General features: G+C 45.1%; 2 protein-coding genes across 4 annotated transcripts in view; one reads left to right on the forward strand and one right to left on the reverse strand.

Annotated features, from left to right (window-relative positions):
- Positions 1-6,559, reverse strand: part of DEK (DEK proto-oncogene) — a 34,361-nt gene extending 27,802 nt beyond the window's left edge. Inside the window, exons 1-5 of the mRNA XM_082731836.1 lie at positions 6,280-6,559; positions 5,709-5,871; positions 2,411-2,512; positions 2,068-2,177; positions 949-1,043 (exon numbers count right to left, since the gene is read on the reverse strand). Coding sequence (XP_082587962.1) covers positions 949-1,043; positions 2,068-2,177; positions 2,411-2,512; positions 5,709-5,862 — 461 coding nt within the window. The 5' untranslated portion in view covers positions 5,863-5,871; positions 6,280-6,559. The remainder of the gene's footprint in view (positions 1-948; positions 1,044-2,067; positions 2,178-2,410; positions 2,513-5,708; positions 5,872-6,279) is intronic.
- On the forward strand, positions 6,285-11,413 carry LOC309865464 (uncharacterized protein; the record flags this gene model as incomplete). 3 transcript variants are annotated; one of them, XR_014312104.1, is made up of 2 exons in its annotated part: positions 6,285-7,110; positions 10,310-11,413. XR_014312104.1 is itself a non-coding variant. In XM_082731858.1 (2 exons), one exon carries the CDS (start codon positions 6,285-6,287, stop codon positions 6,687-6,689), a length of 405 nt encoding a protein of 134 aa, XP_082587984.1. In that variant the 3' UTR covers positions 6,690-6,726; positions 6,932-10,080. The 3 variants fall into 3 exon arrangements, 1 of the variants encoding a protein (XP_082587984.1); XR_014312105.1 differs by having other exon boundaries at positions 6,285-7,078; positions 10,313-11,413; XM_082731858.1 differs by lacking the exon at positions 10,310-11,413 and having other exon boundaries at positions 6,285-6,726; positions 6,932-10,080.
- Positions 11,414-15,859: the final 4,446 nt, after the last annotated feature.

Here is a 15,859-nt window from a genome sequence, read left to right on the forward strand (position 1 = left end):
TTGAAAACACCGTTTACTAGTTAAGTTTTAAAGAGAGTAAAAAGAATAAATGAAGTTGGGGCATTTGGGTGGCTCAGTCAAGCATCTGACTCTTGAGCTCAGCTCAGGTCTCAATCTCAGGGTCAAAATTCAAGGCCCATTCTGGCCTCCACACTAGGCATGCAGCCTACTTTAAAAAAAAAAAAAAAAAGTCATTTCCCTAGGAAATAATGTAAAAGGTTTACAGCACTATAAAATTCACAGATTTGACAATGCTTCCGGTTGGTGATTAAATACTACATTTTCCCCCTTAGCACTCCTACTATGACAACATTTTGATGAAGAAACGGGTAATCATCTTTTTTATTTAGAACTCTTTTTAAACTATAGGGGATTTAACAAACAAAAGCTCTTAATATAACATCTTGCTTGCATTATGGTAAAGAACAGTGTTCCTATCAAATTATCTTCAAAATAGCTTAAATGGTACCTGTAAGTTCGCGGAACAGAGTGGCTGGCAGAGAACAAGAGTGGGGGAGATTTTTCACTATATTCTCCTTTGACTTTTTGGACTACATGAACAACTTGTGCATATAGTTCTTCTAAGAAGTAGAAACGTCATTACCTGTGAGTTTTTAATACTCCTAATAGTCACTATTGGAAAGTAATGAACTAAGTTGATAGTTATGAGGGCGCCTGGGTGGCTCAGTGGATTAACGCCTCTGCCTTCAGCTCAGGTCATGATCACAGGACCCTGGGATCAAGTCCCGCACCGTGCTCTCTGCTCAGCAGGAGCCTGCTTCTCCTTCTCTCTCTGCCTGCCTCTCTGCCTACTTGTGCGCGCTCTCTCTCTGTCAAATAAAATAAAATCTTAAAAAAAAAAAAAAAGGTCTAAATGGTCATATTTAAACGATTAAAAATAAACTTTAACATATTGATCAAAACACAATACTTAAGAAAATAACTTACTTTTTCAACATTTCTTCCTTCTTTTTGTATTGGACACTTCCTTTTTCAAATGGAAAGCCACTGAACTGACCCACATTCTTCTTTAACGAGGACACCTGAAAATGTTTCCCTTATTATTAATGCTATTTATTACCCAGAGATGTACATAAGAAAAAAATTCAAAGCCAACATCTTTATTTTCGTATCTGTCTCCCACTTACAGCAGTGGTTTATTCAGCACTTCTTACTCACAACTGAAAGCTATTCTTGTTACTAAAGTATTAACGTTATAAAAAAGGCTTGTAAGTTTAATTCTTCAAAAATAACAATTTCACTTTGAATGAATTTCCATCTGGGAATTTTTACTGGCAGTTAGAAAACCACAACTAAATGTTATCTGACAACACTGGGGGATGTGGAAGGTTACTTCTTAGAAAAACTCCCTTTTCCTAAATAATGCAAGTCACTAGTAATATTTATTTCCCAAATCATTCAGTCATGGATTTTATTCTTTGACAAGAACAAAGGACCTCTAAAAGTTAATACCATTTAGCAGTAATAAGACCTGCATATATCAGACTGTAGTGAGGATGACATGAAATTATACCATGCTCCAGACATTTGATCCTAACTGCAAGCTTCACTTTGCCCATGCATAACCCAAAGTTTCCTCAATTATACAAAATACTGAAGTTGTGTGTACAGTGTAATTTGGTAAATGATATAATGATTTGTTCTGACAAATTCCCTGACAAAAAATTACCACCTAAATTTACCAGATATCTGCTCAAAATGAGATAAATTTATACTGTATCATTTATTCTGAATAGCTAAATATATCCAAAAAATAAATTTAATACATTTAAAGATCACTAAAAATCACCACTATTTGGATTTCACATTTTGAAATTTCGTTTGGCATAAAAATAACTATAGTACAAAGCCTGGATATTACAATCCTACTGCTAATATCTAACTATATATTCTACAATAAATCATTTAATAAGTATGTGTCTCAGCTTGTTCACTAGTATGGTACAGAAACTGAACTAGCTGATTGCTGAAGTCCTTTCCAGAACTAAAATTATGCTTCTTTTCATAAATATGTTACTAGGTTAAAGATATAAAAAAGGTCTTAACTGTGCCTGGTCTGTTGTAAAGCAGTTTATGTAGATTTCTAAGTTCATCTGTTTTCTTTTTACTCAGGAAGAAATGTATCCTTTCAATTTCACAAAGTTTCTGTCCCTTTCCTAGAAAAAAAGAAAAAAACACTGTAATAATTAAATACCCTTTATATGTTAATACATTTACAAAGTCATTTTCATCACAATTATTTACACACAGCTTTTGCTAAATAGGGCAAACTAAATAAAATTATACATATAATATGTAACTACTTAGTCAACACTAAAAACTAAGCACCGCTAACCATCATTTTGTACATTCAGGCAGTTTTACCATAAAATGAAAAGAACAAACTTACCTTGTGCAATGGTAAATGGCTCTCTCTGTAAGGAAGAGACTTGCATGGTCAATCTCTCTACTTTTTTCTTTTCCCTCTTGCCTTCCACGATGAGACTTTTTTCTAGAAATTAATTTAATACTTCTTAAATAGCTAAAAGCTTAAAAAACATGTTAACACTATGGATAAACATGTAGCAAAACCCTGCAGAAACCTCTAATACCTTACTCTTCTTCTAACCAAGACTCTGAGAAGCAAATGATGAAAGAAAGTTGAAAATACTTAATGATAAGTTAATAGCATCAGCAAGTTTTTTTTTAGAGTAGTAGTTTTTTTTTATTTGATAGAGAGAGATCACAAGTAGGCAGAGAGGCAGGCAGAGAGAGAGGGGAAAGCAGGCTCCCCGCTGAGCAGAGAGCCCGATATGGGGCTCGATCCCAGGACCCTGAGATCATGACCTGAGCTGAAGGCAGAGGCTTAAACCACTGAGCCACCCAGGCGCCCCAGAGCAGTATTTTACTTACCTGGCAACCTCACCAGGGATTCAGTTTAAAAAAGAAAAAATCACAAAGCAAACAAAGATTTATTGTACTTAACAGCTGTTGCCAATCAAAGTCTAGTGACTGCAAAATCACCACAGCCCTCACTAAGCCTACTTTTTGATTAGATCTAATTCTATTGATTGTGATTTAGTTTATGGTACCTCATCAAACAGCAAGTTTAGACAGAGATTAAAACAACTTCAAAAATATACAAAGAAAAGCAGTAATTCAGTAAGCAGATGAAAGAAAAGCACCTTAGCTAAGGCAGAGCAGCCTGAAATTGCTATAAATAGGGTAAAATTCTACAAGTTTACATTTACTGCAATCGACGGCGTGGACGTCACTTTGTAGTTCAGTAAATGTTTATAACAACGGCCATAAATCATTCCAAAAAAGTTAAACTATTTATAGTACAGACTGCTTTTATTAAAAAAGACTAGAAAATAAAGAACATATACTTTAAAACTTAAAACACTGAGCTTAAATTTCCAAAATGATTTAACTACTGAGATAAATTCAGATAAAAAAAGAGGACACTATCAATGAAGGTCCATTCATTCAACTGAATTCTTGTTTTGTGTATAGCTTCACTAGATATTAAAGGGGAGATGAACAGATGGTTAAGACACTGAAAAACTCTTGAAAGAGATCACGTCCACTGGTAGTGATGAGACACAAACATACTCCAAGCAGAAGATGATAGAACACTAAAGGAAATCTACACATAAAAGTTCGTTGAGTTGAAGAGAGTAATTATTTTTGGATTAAGGAAAAAGGATCAAAACACTGGAGTTGGCTTTGAAGGATAGGTAAGATTTGGAGATGTAAGGATTTGCACAGAAAGAATTAGGAAGGATAAAGGGATTCCGGCAGGTATATTCCGGCAATGGTGTGCAGAGTGAAGAAAATGCACTCTACCACAAACCGTGTTATCATGCTACTTCCTTTCCCTGAGTGATTTAAACCACCTGCTCACCTCTGATTACCATCCATAAGCTAATGACTTTCCTGATCCCTCTCTAGTCAGGAGTTTCAAATCAGCTATCAGGGGCAACAACTGGACAGCTCCACTTCTTGTCCTAGAGGTACCTAATGCAGTAGGCTCAAAACAGAAGTCATACTCCTCTCCAAACCCGCTCACCTTTGTGAGCTCTATCTTTCAGAAAACAGTAATATTGTCAATTCAGCTCCTGAAGACAGAAACCTGAAAGTCATCTTTTCTAGCTCCTCCCCCACCCAAGTCAAGTCAACCCCACAGACTACACTGCCTTGCTTCTGCGATGCCTCAGCTGCAAAATTTTAAGGGCTAACCAGGATAAAAACCTTTACAATTTTAGTTGTTCCACAAACACCTCAAGTGAGGGAATAGAACAATAAGCAATTAGAACAAGTACAGAATTGCTTGGGGGTAATTTGGGGGGGGAATCACAACTTCAGCTACCATCAGTTCCCCAAACATTGCTGTATCTTCCATTTGTGGTATTTTTACCTGATTTCTATAATTTTCCCTGACACACAGGAATGCATCATCTAAGTGGTGTCATCACAACCCTATCTTTAAAAAGGAACTTAAAAACAAAAAAATTGGGAGGAAAAAAACGCCTGGAGGAAAATTTTGGACTAGTAGTTGAGATCCTGCAGCCAATTTTCAGTTACTGCATTATGAATAATTTGGAAGTAAATTTGTGTATTTTCCCTAAGCATTTCTGTACTTAAAGTGTGGAAGTGCTCCTTTCTCAGAACTCCTACCGCTTTAAACAAACCATGTCATCTCAACCCAGATTGCACTCAGAAGGTGCTGACCCCGGGCGCCTTTGGACTTAAAAGAAACTGACAGCTGAACCCGGGTCTAGGAAAAAAAAAAAAAAAAAACAAACAAACTTCCAACTTCTTCCTAAGTCTGGCTGAGCTGGAGCCACCTGCGAAACAAACCTAGACTGGGCTAACATCATCAGAGAATTCTAAGAACCGTGATCTGGATTTTTTTAAGTGGCTGCAGACGTTTTCGGAAGCTGGCCCGGCCCCACGCGCGCCGGGGGAAAGCGCTGCTGTACCACCCCCGAATTCTGCCGGGGTCCTTCATGCCTCCAGGTGAATACTGGTTAACACAGCTCTTCCGCCGCTCCAAAACTGAGACAGCTTTCGGAACTCTCACAGCTCACCGCTTTCACATTTAACTACTTTCTCAAGCAGCGACAGCTTTCACTGGTGCTTCCCCGCGCAAGTCAACTCCCCCGAGCCTTTGAGAAGGGCCCCTGCGGACGTCCCGCAGAGACACCGAAGTTGTCCAAGGACTTCCAGGACTAGCCGAATCACGTCTTTAGGTCTTCGCGTGGTTTTTCAGGAACCACCTCGCCATAACGTCCAAAGACCAGACCCACACCTGGACTTACATGAGCAAAAGGTGGAAATTAAAAAACGGCTGCCCTGGCGACTGCACAAGCTAGCGGTTTAAAAAAAAAAAAAAAAAGCAGATCTGAAACTCCGAAACGTCCTGTCGCGGGGGAAGGCGCTGCGAGCCCGCGCCGGGGCCAGGAGTCCACCGCGCTCCCAGACACGCAGGAACGAGGCCGACACGTCCTGTCCTACCACCCGGAACCCCCCGAGTGGAGGCTCCGCTGCTGCACAACCCCAAACGGGGATACAGCTCGCAAACACTCTCGCTAGAGAGCCCTCCGATTTGGCGTCTCCGGGCGCAAAAAAAAAAAAAAAAGAAAAGGGGGGGGGCAGGAGGGTTTTCTGTGAAATCCATCACCAGCGACCCGACTTTCTCCCACCTTTTTCTTCCTCCTCCTCCTCCTCTTCCTCCTCCTCGTCGTCCTCGTCCTCCTCTTCACTTTCCTCTCTCTGGCCGGGCATTTCGGGTTCTTTCTCGGACGCGGGCTGGGCGGGGGTTCCCTCTCCCTCTGCAGCTGGGCCCGAGGAGGACATGCTGTGGACCTGCGGGCGGCCAGGAAGCCACACGTCTCGGTCCCCTCGCTCCCCGCGGCAAGGAACCGGGCGGCCGCCGCGACCCGCCCGACGCTTCCCGGCCCCGGAACGCCGCGGGCCGCGGGAACCCCGACCTCAAAGTTGCCTCCTCCCGCGCCCGGGACAGCCGCGCTCACTCCCCAGGGGCGACTTCCCTGCGGCTCCGGGCATTCCCGAGGCGGGAAACCGCGGGCGCCGCGCCGCCCCTCCCTCCGCCCGGCCCGCGCCGCCCCCCGCCCGCTCGCCCGCGCCGCCGCCGCCGCCGGCCGCCCCGCGTCCCCTCCCCCGCCCCAGGCCGCCGTCCAAATGGCCGCGGCGGTGCAGGCGGGCGGGCCCGCGGCGCCCTCTCGGCCTCCCCCGCCCCGACGCAGCCCTCACCGCGGATGCCGGCCGCCGCGGGCCTGGCGCGCGAAGGCACGAAGAGGCTTCGGGAGGCGGCGGCGAGCGCCGAGGAGGAGGCGCACGGGCCGCTCTCTGGCGTGACGCTCGCGCCGCGCTCTCGGCTCCTCCGAATCAACAAGATTTTCAAAATGGCGGTTCGGGAAGGAAAGCGGGAATGCGGCGGCCAATCAGGGCCGCGAGCTGGGAGTTGGCGCGCGCGGGTGGGGGAGGCGGGGCTGCCGGGCGCCTCCGCGGGGAGCCGGGGCCGGGGCGCGGCCGCGCGGGGTCGCCCGGGCCGGGGGCGGAGGGGCGGCGCGCTCCGGGGCCGCCGGGGCTTCGGGGCCTGGCTCGGGGGATCTCTGCTGCGGAAGCGTGCGGGCCGCGTCCGGGGCGGCGGGCCGGCCTGACTGGGCTGATCGCGAGAACGCTAGGGGGCCTGCCTGGGTATTGTCTCCTCGGTTCCTTCCCGGAAAAGGGGGGCAGCCTGGCCCGGGAGGGGGCGGGCGGCTGGTGGCAGAGAAGTTTCTATCCCAGGAAGTCGCTACCTACAGTGTGTCACCGAGCTTGAGAGCAATGACTAGATGGGTGGTCTCCTATAGGTTCCAGAGACCGTGCTGGGGGTGAGTCCTGAAACTGCCGTATTTCTCAGGACCCCGTGGATTGTAAGTTGCACCGAAAGGAAGAAGACCCTACGACGTTGAGGGTTCACGTCACCAGAGACGAATCTATGTCCGGACCTGTCAATATAGGGGGAGATGTGTGTGCGCGCGCGATTTCCAGGCCTGTAAATGCGGAGGTGTGCGAGAAAGCAATCTTAGAGGAAATACGGTACTGCCCGGTCCAGACTTGTAAGCGTGGGGGGCGTGTGTGTGTGTGTGAGTGTGATAATAGAGGAAGCACGGTGTTGCCCAGTCCAGACCTGTGAATGTAGATGTGTGTGTGCGTGTGTGAGAGAGAGATAATAGAGGTAGTATGGTATTGCCAGTCCAGACCCGTGACTGTGGGGCGATAGTAGAGTAAATACGGCAATGCCCAATCCAGACCCTTAAGTGTAGGGGTGTGTGAGAGAGATAATAGAGGAAACACGGTATTGCCCGGTTCAGACCCGTAAAGGTGGGGGAGATCGTACAATAAATACGGTATTGCCCAGTCCAGACCCTTCTCCCGGAGTTCTAGGCCCGCTGCGCAGATACCTTTTAAACTCAACATTTCAAAACCGGAACGCAGTATTTTCGCTTCTCAATAGCTCCCTCTTTCTGTGTGTGATTCCCTTGCTTTCTTTTCCCTACTCCTCAACCACTGTAAGCCAATCCTGTCATCTCTACCCTCAAATTTTATATCAATTTCCCCACTGTTCTGATGCCACTCAAATCCTGTCCGTGCACCCTTTTGCTTGGATTTGGAAGCAGCCTCTCAGCGGCCAGGTGGCTTCCACATTGCCACCCCCATCCCCTGCTACAGGCACAGCAGCCAAGGTGATTTTTTTTCAAGTTATCAGATTGGGTACTCTCTTGCTTAAAACCCTCCAGTGGTTTCTCTTCATACTTGGAATAAAATTCAAAATATTTACAGTTCATGGGGTAACCGGGTGTCTCGGTGGTAAGTCTCTGCCTTCTGCTCAGGTCTTGATTCCTGGGTCCTGGGATTGAGCTCCACATCCAGCCCTCAGGGGTTTCTGCTCAGCAGGGAACCTGCTTCCCTTCATCTCTCTCTCTCTCTCTCTCTCTCTCTCTGCCTGCTTGTGATCTCTGTCCAAAAAAAAAAAAAAAAAAAAAATTTATGGTTCATAAAGTCCTATGCAATCCATTTGTTGACAGTCTCACCTCTCTGACACCTGTGGCTGTTGTGGCCACACAAGCCTTTGATGTTCCCCCAGAAAGCCAGGTTCATTCCCACCTTTGAGCTTTTTGCTTTTTTTTTCCTGCCAGGACCACTTTTCCCTCAGAATCTTCAAACGATTTGCACTTTCACATCATTTAGCTTTATGCCTAGGTGCTTCTGCTACCTCCATAATACCATCACTAGTCCCTTCCTATCCTTTTAAATTCATTCATGCGTTCCTTCAAAAGTGTTTGGCTGAGCACCTACCTCCCCCTCATCACTAGGAGCTAGAGATCAGAACTATGTCTCTGCAATCTTCAAGCTTGCATTCTGGTCAAAACAATGAGCAAACAAGTGAAAATGCTGAATGATGAATTGTGATTAAAAATAAAACAGGTTAAAGGAGATAGGAAGTAACCAGTAGGGGAGATGGGATCTTATTTTACGTATTTGGTAACTGTTAATACGATGACATTCGGAAAGAGACCATAAATAAATAAGAACACTGGAGGAAGACTGGATAAATTCTAAAGAATTCTTTTAAGTATTGAATGTGGGGTATTAGAGGCAGAGAGGAGTCAGCGATGACTTTTGGTTTTTGGTTTAATAACCAGAAGAACCAAGTAGCTAGTTCCTAAAGGATGAGAAAGACCTTAAGAGTCGGGGATGGGAGGGAAGGGCTTTTTTGTTCTTTGGGGGTGGGGAATGGAAAGGGGAATCAATGGTTTTGTTTTGGACGGACTAGGTTTGAGATTCCTATTAATCTAAGTGGAGAATCAGAATAGATAGTTGAATGTGAGAGTCTGGCATTCAGGGGAAGAAGCCCTAGTCAAGACATAAATTTAGCAGTTGGCAACGTGTAAATGGTATTTAAAGCCCTGAGTCTGGAAGAGATTATTAACAGTGAATATTGGTACAGATGAGGAGAAGGTCCCGATTATACAGTGGAGCTCTCCGGTGTTTAGAGGTTCAGGAGAGGAAGAAGAACCAGCAAAGGAGATGAGAGGGAGTTACTGTAGCCAGAGATGCGGGAGGAGAATCTTGGGTTGTGTGACTTGTGTCTCAGAAGGCAAATGATGAAGAAGTGTCTAAAAGGGAGAGAGCGATCACTTGGGTCAGAAGCTGCCAAAAGGCCAGGCAGGGTGAGAACTGAGAATTGCCCATTAGACGTAACAAGGCTGAGTTACCAGCGGCACTGACAACAGCTGTTTCTGGGGAGGTGGCACGCGGAAGGTGCCAGGAGTGGGGGTCTAGTAAGACAGGTAGGCAAGGAATGGATTCAGACACTGTCCAGGAATTCTGCCGTTAAGCGGAGCAGAGAAATGAGAAGTAGCTCAAAAGGAGTTTGGTGTTGAAGAAGGAAGATGTTACCAAATGTTTATGTGATGATGGGAATGAATCAGTAGAGAGTGGAAAGTTCGTGCTGAAAGAGAGGGAGGGGCCGGTCTCTGTAAGTGGATGCAGAAGCCGAAGTTAGGGTGCCAGTTAGTTATGGGGGACCGATACCTGTGAAAGGAAGGGGGAGATGCAAGGTTGGGCAGAGGAAGAGGCCAAACTGAGGCAGACCTGACAAAGCCTTAGCGCATCCCATGGGGAGCTCTGGAGTGTGCGCTGCTCTTCATAGTGTGCTTCCTCGTTGGGCTTTTATAACGCCGCTTTGCTCAGTCACTGCATGCAAGCTGCCCCACGAAAGGCATGACTTTAGGCAAAGTGACTCCATGGCTACAGCAGACCCCAGGGCGGGGGCCGGGGGGGCCTCTGCAACTTGGTGGCAGGCCTTTCCTTGAAGGGAGATCTGGGTGGCCCATCTCCGTGTCTACCACAGATAAGAGGAGACGGGTTCTGGTACACAGAGTAGGGGTTGTCCTTAGATGGGACAGTGGGCAGTTTCTACACAGTAACAAGAGGGAAGGTAGAGCATATGGGTATTGACTCTGGGTGGAGATTGGCACAAGTAGTGGAGTTTTAGAAGTTCTTATTCCTGGGCGCCTGGGTGGCTCAGTGGGTTAAGCCGCTGCCTTCAGCTCAGGTCATGATCTCAGGGTCCTGGGATCGAGTCCCGCATCGGGCTCTCTGCTCAGCAGGGAGCCTGCTTCCCTCTCTCTCTCTCTGCCTGCCTCTCAGCCAACCTGTGATCTCTCTCTGTCAAATAAATAAATAAAATCTTTAAAAAAAAAAAAAAGAAGTTCTTATTCCTTGTTCATAGCAGCAATGTCCATGACATCCGAACAATGGAAAGAGCCTAGATGTCCATCAACAGATGAATGGATAAAGAAGATTGGTATATATATACAATGGAATACTATGCAGCCATCAAAAGAAATGAAATCGTGCCATTTGCAACGACATTCGTGGAACTAGAGGATATTATACTGAGCGAAATAAGTCAATTGGAGAAAGACAACTATCATATGATCTCCCTGATATGAGGAAGTTGAGAGGCAACGTGGGGGGCTTGGGGGGATAGGAAAAGAATAAATGAAACAAGATGGGATCAGGACGGAGACAAACCATAAGAGACTCTTAACCTCACAAAACAAACTGAGGTTTGCCAGGGGGAAGGGGGTAGGGAGAGGGTGGTGGGGTTATGGACATTGGGGAGGGTATGTGCTATGGTGAGTGCTGTGAAATGTGTAAGCCTGACGATTCACAGACCTGTACCCCTGAGGCTAATAATACATTATACGTTAATAAAAAAATAAAAAAAGAAGTTCTCATTCTTTTAAGTTTCTCCGTGAAATCAGGAGCCAGATCACCATGAGTGTGGGAGAAGACTGTTGGAGCTTTCAGGAGAGGCTAGTCATGTCGGAGAATGGGAAGCATGGATTAGGGAAGGTAGTACGGTTACCAGTTTACTTCAAGGTGGACCCAGTGAGATGGGTGGCCATGAGATCAAAGGAAGGACTAGTTAGGATTAAGGCTTTTGTCCAGCTGCATTCCTCTACTTGTGAGTAGCTCTGAAGATGGCAAAGATTTGGGTTTAACCAGGTTGGGATTTTACCAGCCAAGTACGAAGACAGGAGAGAAGGGACATGAGGTGAAGAAATGGACAGGACACTGAATGTAATGATGGAGGGTGGAATCTGAGCTGAGCAGGGAGGAAAATAAGGCAACAAGAGACTTGGTGAAAATGCGGCAAGATCCAGAATTTCACTACTTGGGATTCCTGGGTGGCTCAGTCGGTTAAGTGTCTGCCTTTGGCTCAGGTCATGATCCCAGGACACTGGGATTGAGTCCCGCATTGGAGTCTGCTTCTGCTTCTGCCTTCTGCTCCCCCTGCTTGTGCTCTCTCTCTCTCTCTCTGACAAATAAATAAAATCTTAAAAAAAAAAAAAAATAGAGGGGCGCCTGGGTGGCTCAGTGGGTTAATGCCTCTGCCTTCGGCTCAGGTCATGATCCCGGGGTCCTGGGATCAAGCCCTGCATCGGGCTTGCGGGGCTCTCTGCTCCGTGGGGAGGCTGCTTCCTCCTCTCTGTCTGCCTGCCTCTCTGCCTATTTGTGATCTCTGTCTGTCAAATAAATAAATAAAATCTTTTTTTTAAAAAAGAGAATTTCATACCTAAAAACTATTTTGTCTTCCCCGCTAAAACGTTAGCTCCTTGTAGCTGCCCAGACTGAATTATTCATCACAGAATTCTCAGCTTCTGAAGCAGTGCCCAACACCTAGTAAGTCGTTAATAAACAGATGCTGAAGGAATGCATGCCAGACGCGTTAAACTCATTACGAAGGGCAGAATGCTTTTTGTTCAATGTGACGAGAAGATAGATGAGGACAGGACAGGTTATTTCAGCAGAAGTTCACTCAACAGCAGTTCAGCATTTTGGTTAACCTCAAAGGTTTATTCCTCATGCTATAAAGCTCCCTGTCTGTGGAGGCAGCTCCCAAGGCTTCCCTCCTTGTGGCTTACTCCTTGCTCTAGGCTACTTTTGGTCCTGTGGTCCCACCGTGCCTGGAGTTCACAGTGGTAGGGGAAAAGCTCAGGAGGAGAACTCATTTCTGCTCTTCTGGGGTTCTGCTCATTGGCCAAGGACCAGACAAGTCACCAGACCCCACTGAACTGCAAAGAATCCGGGCAACATGGCAACACCTAAGGAAGAATTGGTGAGCATTGCTGTCTCTGCATTTAAGGGGCTGATAATTGCAACCAGCAATCGAGAAAAATTTTACATACACTGCCCACATATATCTACCTTTCTCATACACATATCTAGCCCTTCCTCATGCATATCTGACTTTCCTAGACTGTAAGCTTCATGGGCCCATGCTATTTATTATTCTCACCCAGTTCCTGGCACGGTGCCTGACACAGTAAATACTTCAGAAATATTTGTTTAATTGAAATGAACCCTTTGGGTTCTCAGGGGCATGAGTCTGTTGTCTGAATGCTATTTAAAGACCTTCCAGGAATATCAGCTCAGTAAATTAACATGGCTTGTGTAAACGGACGACCAGATTCTTATTTAAACCTGGTCATAAACATAAATATAGCCACACATTTGGTCCTTCTAAAAACAAGATATCATACTCTATTTTGGTAGAAAGAGTTAGCCAAAGTACACAGCTTAGTAATTTGAGATTAGGTTTGAAAATACGTGATGGCAACAGCTGGGTGATAAACTAGATAGTCCAGCTCTGACAATGGCCAGGGAAGACCATTTGAGGTAAGCAGTAGGAGAAGGTGAGGGAAATGGTGGTGAGATTATAAAAGTTGGAGGACAAAGGATAAGTGATTAACAGATTTTGGCCCTGGTACACAATTTTGCTCTATATTTATCAAGTAGTGTCTGTAACACGATGAATGAATATATCCCTATCAGTTGTTCCACTGAATGGAACCAAAGAAATAGAAAAGCACGGAGTTTTGGTATTATTTTCGTCGTTCACTGTAAACTAGGGAAATCAGCTCTGGTGAAGCGGGCGTTTGTGCTTATGGGTTAATAATCAGTGCTTACGTATTGCAAGGAACACTGGATGTGGTACATAAACAATAAATTCTGGTACAATGAAATTTTAGGGGTGCCTGGGTGGCTCAGTGGGTTAAAGCCTCTGCCTTCCGCTCAGGTCATGATCCCAGGGTCCTGGGATCGAGTCCCGCATCGGGCTCTCTGCTCAGCGGGGAGCCTGCTTCCCCCCCCCCCCCCCCGCCCGCCTGCCACTCTGCCTGCTTGTGATCTCGATCTGTCAAATAAATACATAAAATCTTAAAAAAAAAAAAAGAAAAATTTAAAAATATTTTTTTAAAGGAAAAAAGTCTTAGATTAATACTTCTAAAAAAAAATAATCAGTGCTTAGATTATATTTAATACCACCTCTATGGGCCAGATCAGAACCTCAGAGGCAGAAAAGTGTTTTCCACGACAAGCTGGCTAGAATCATCACCACTGTCCCAAGATTATGGAAATGGGGTGTTCTCTTAGGTAGTAGGTATGTCTCGATCATACCCATGTTTGTCATTCTCGATTGGCTCCCATTCCACATAGGACTGAATTCAAACCCGCAACAAATTGCATGACATTTTGAGGCTAAGTTTACTTGTCCAGCCTCATCACCTTCTCTTCCTTGCTATTTACACAGGCAACCTATCTTTTTTTTTTCCTTGTTTTTTTTCTCCCTCTCTTTTTCCTTAAAATTTAATGGGGTTTAACTGGCATGTAATCAAATGTATGTAAGGAAAGTATCCCAGGGGCACCTGGCTGGCTCAGTTGGTAGACCAGGTGATTGTTGATCTCGGGGCTCTGTGTTTGAGCCCCATGTCAGGGGTAAGGTTTACATTTAAAAAAATGATAATGATAATTTTAAAAGGAAAGTATCCTATCTGATGAGTTTTTTTTTTTTTTAAGATTTATTTATTTGACAGAGAGAGATCACAAGTAGGCAGAGAGAGAGGGAAGCAGGCTCCCCAGCAAGCAGAGAGCCCAATGCGGGGCTCCATCCCAGGACCCTGAGACCATGACCCGAGCTGAAGGCAGAGACTTAACCCACTGAGCCACCCAGGCGCCCCTCTGATGAGTTTTGACCTATGTTCACAGCATGGAACTGTGACCACAGTGAAGACTGGGAACATACCCACCACCTCCAAGTTTTTTGGTGCCCCTTAATTTTGCTACCCTGTCATCTCTCCAGTCTCTACTCCTGGACCATGACTGATATCCTATCTGCCACAACAGAAAAAAAATACAGGGGCGCCTGGGTGGCTCGTGGGTTAAAGCCTCTGCAGGTCATGGTCTCAGGGTCCTGGGATCGAGCCCCGAATTGGGCTCTCTGCTCAGCGGGGAGCCTGCTTCCTCCTCTCTCTCTCCCCACCTCTCTGCCTACTTGTGATCTCTCTGTCTGTCAAATAAATAAATAAAATCTTTTTTTTTTAAAGAAAGGAAAAAAAATTACACCCAATTCTGAAATCGTCCTATAAATTTTATTTTGAATTTAGACTTTTAGAAGTAAGATATTTCTTAATGAGCCAGAGAAGGCTTGAGCAAAGTATTTATCCCATAGGCATTTTCCATTTACAAAATTAAATTTAAAATAAATACCTCCTTGTAAATTAGGAAAAGAAAACTGCCCAGCCACTTCTCAATTTAATGCAGTAGTTCTGATGTGGGATGGGGTTGGGAATTTTGCCTGCCGGGGATTTGACATTGCCAGGAGACAGTTCCAGGCGTCACAACCTGGGAAGAAGCTGCTGGCATCTAGTGTGTAGAGGCCCAGGATGCTGCTAAATATTGTATAATACACAAGGCAGCCCTCACAACAAAGATCTATCTGTTTCAAAACCTCAGTGTTGCCCTGATCGAATGCAATGCATTTTCTTTTCCTAGTTCTCTGCAAAACTTCTCTCATCAAGACCAGCAATCATCCCCAAATAGGCAATTGGAAGGCTTCTTTTGAATAGTCCTATACTAATTGCTTAGTTTCTCTACAGCATTTGACACTGCTTACCATCCCCTTCTCTTTTTTTAAAGTTTATTGATTTTTAAGCAATCTCTACACCCAATGTGGGGCTCGACCATGTGACCTTGAGATCAAGAGACTCATGTTCTACTAACTGAGCCAGCCAGGAGCCCCACCATCCCCTTCTTTCTTGCATGGCAGTGTCCTCACATGACATTGCTTTCTCTTGGTTCCTCTCCTCTGCTGGCTGTCTTGCATCTGTTGTTGGCGTCCTTCAGGGATCCCTGGAGGCTCTTGGTTCTTTCTTTACACATGATTTCTCTGGGTACTCTCGTACCCGTGGTATCAATGACCTCTAGATCGATAGAAGTCCAAATCAATGTATTTAGCAACATACTTTCTCTTTGATACTCATCAATGATTTTTTTTTCAAGATTTCATTTATTTATTTATTTATTTATTTATTTATTTATTTATTTGACAGAGAAATACAGTGAGAGAGGGAACACAAGTTGGGGGGGGGAGAGGAAGAAGCAGACTCCCTGCTGAGCAGGGAACCCAATGTGGGACTCAATCCCAGGACCCTGGGATCATGACCTGAGCCAAAGGCAAGTTGCTTAATGGACTGAGCCACCCAGGTGCCCTGTACTCACCAACTATTGGATTTCTTCACTCAATATTCAGTCAATACCCAAATCAACATATCAAAAAATGAAACCCTTTCTCTAGCAAAGCTCCCTCCTTTCTATTGATTCATTTCATTGCGTTGTTGTCTGCCTTGTGGCTCAGAATTCACTATTTGAAATCATCTTTGGCTTCTCCCTTTTCCTAACTCCTCATGTCAAGTCTTCTGGATTCTAAATATCT

Source organism: Mustela nivalis (genome assembly GCF_964662115.1).
Source record: "Mustela nivalis genome assembly, chromosome: 5".
NCBI lineage: Eukaryota > Metazoa > Chordata > Mammalia > Carnivora > Mustelidae > Mustela > Mustela nivalis.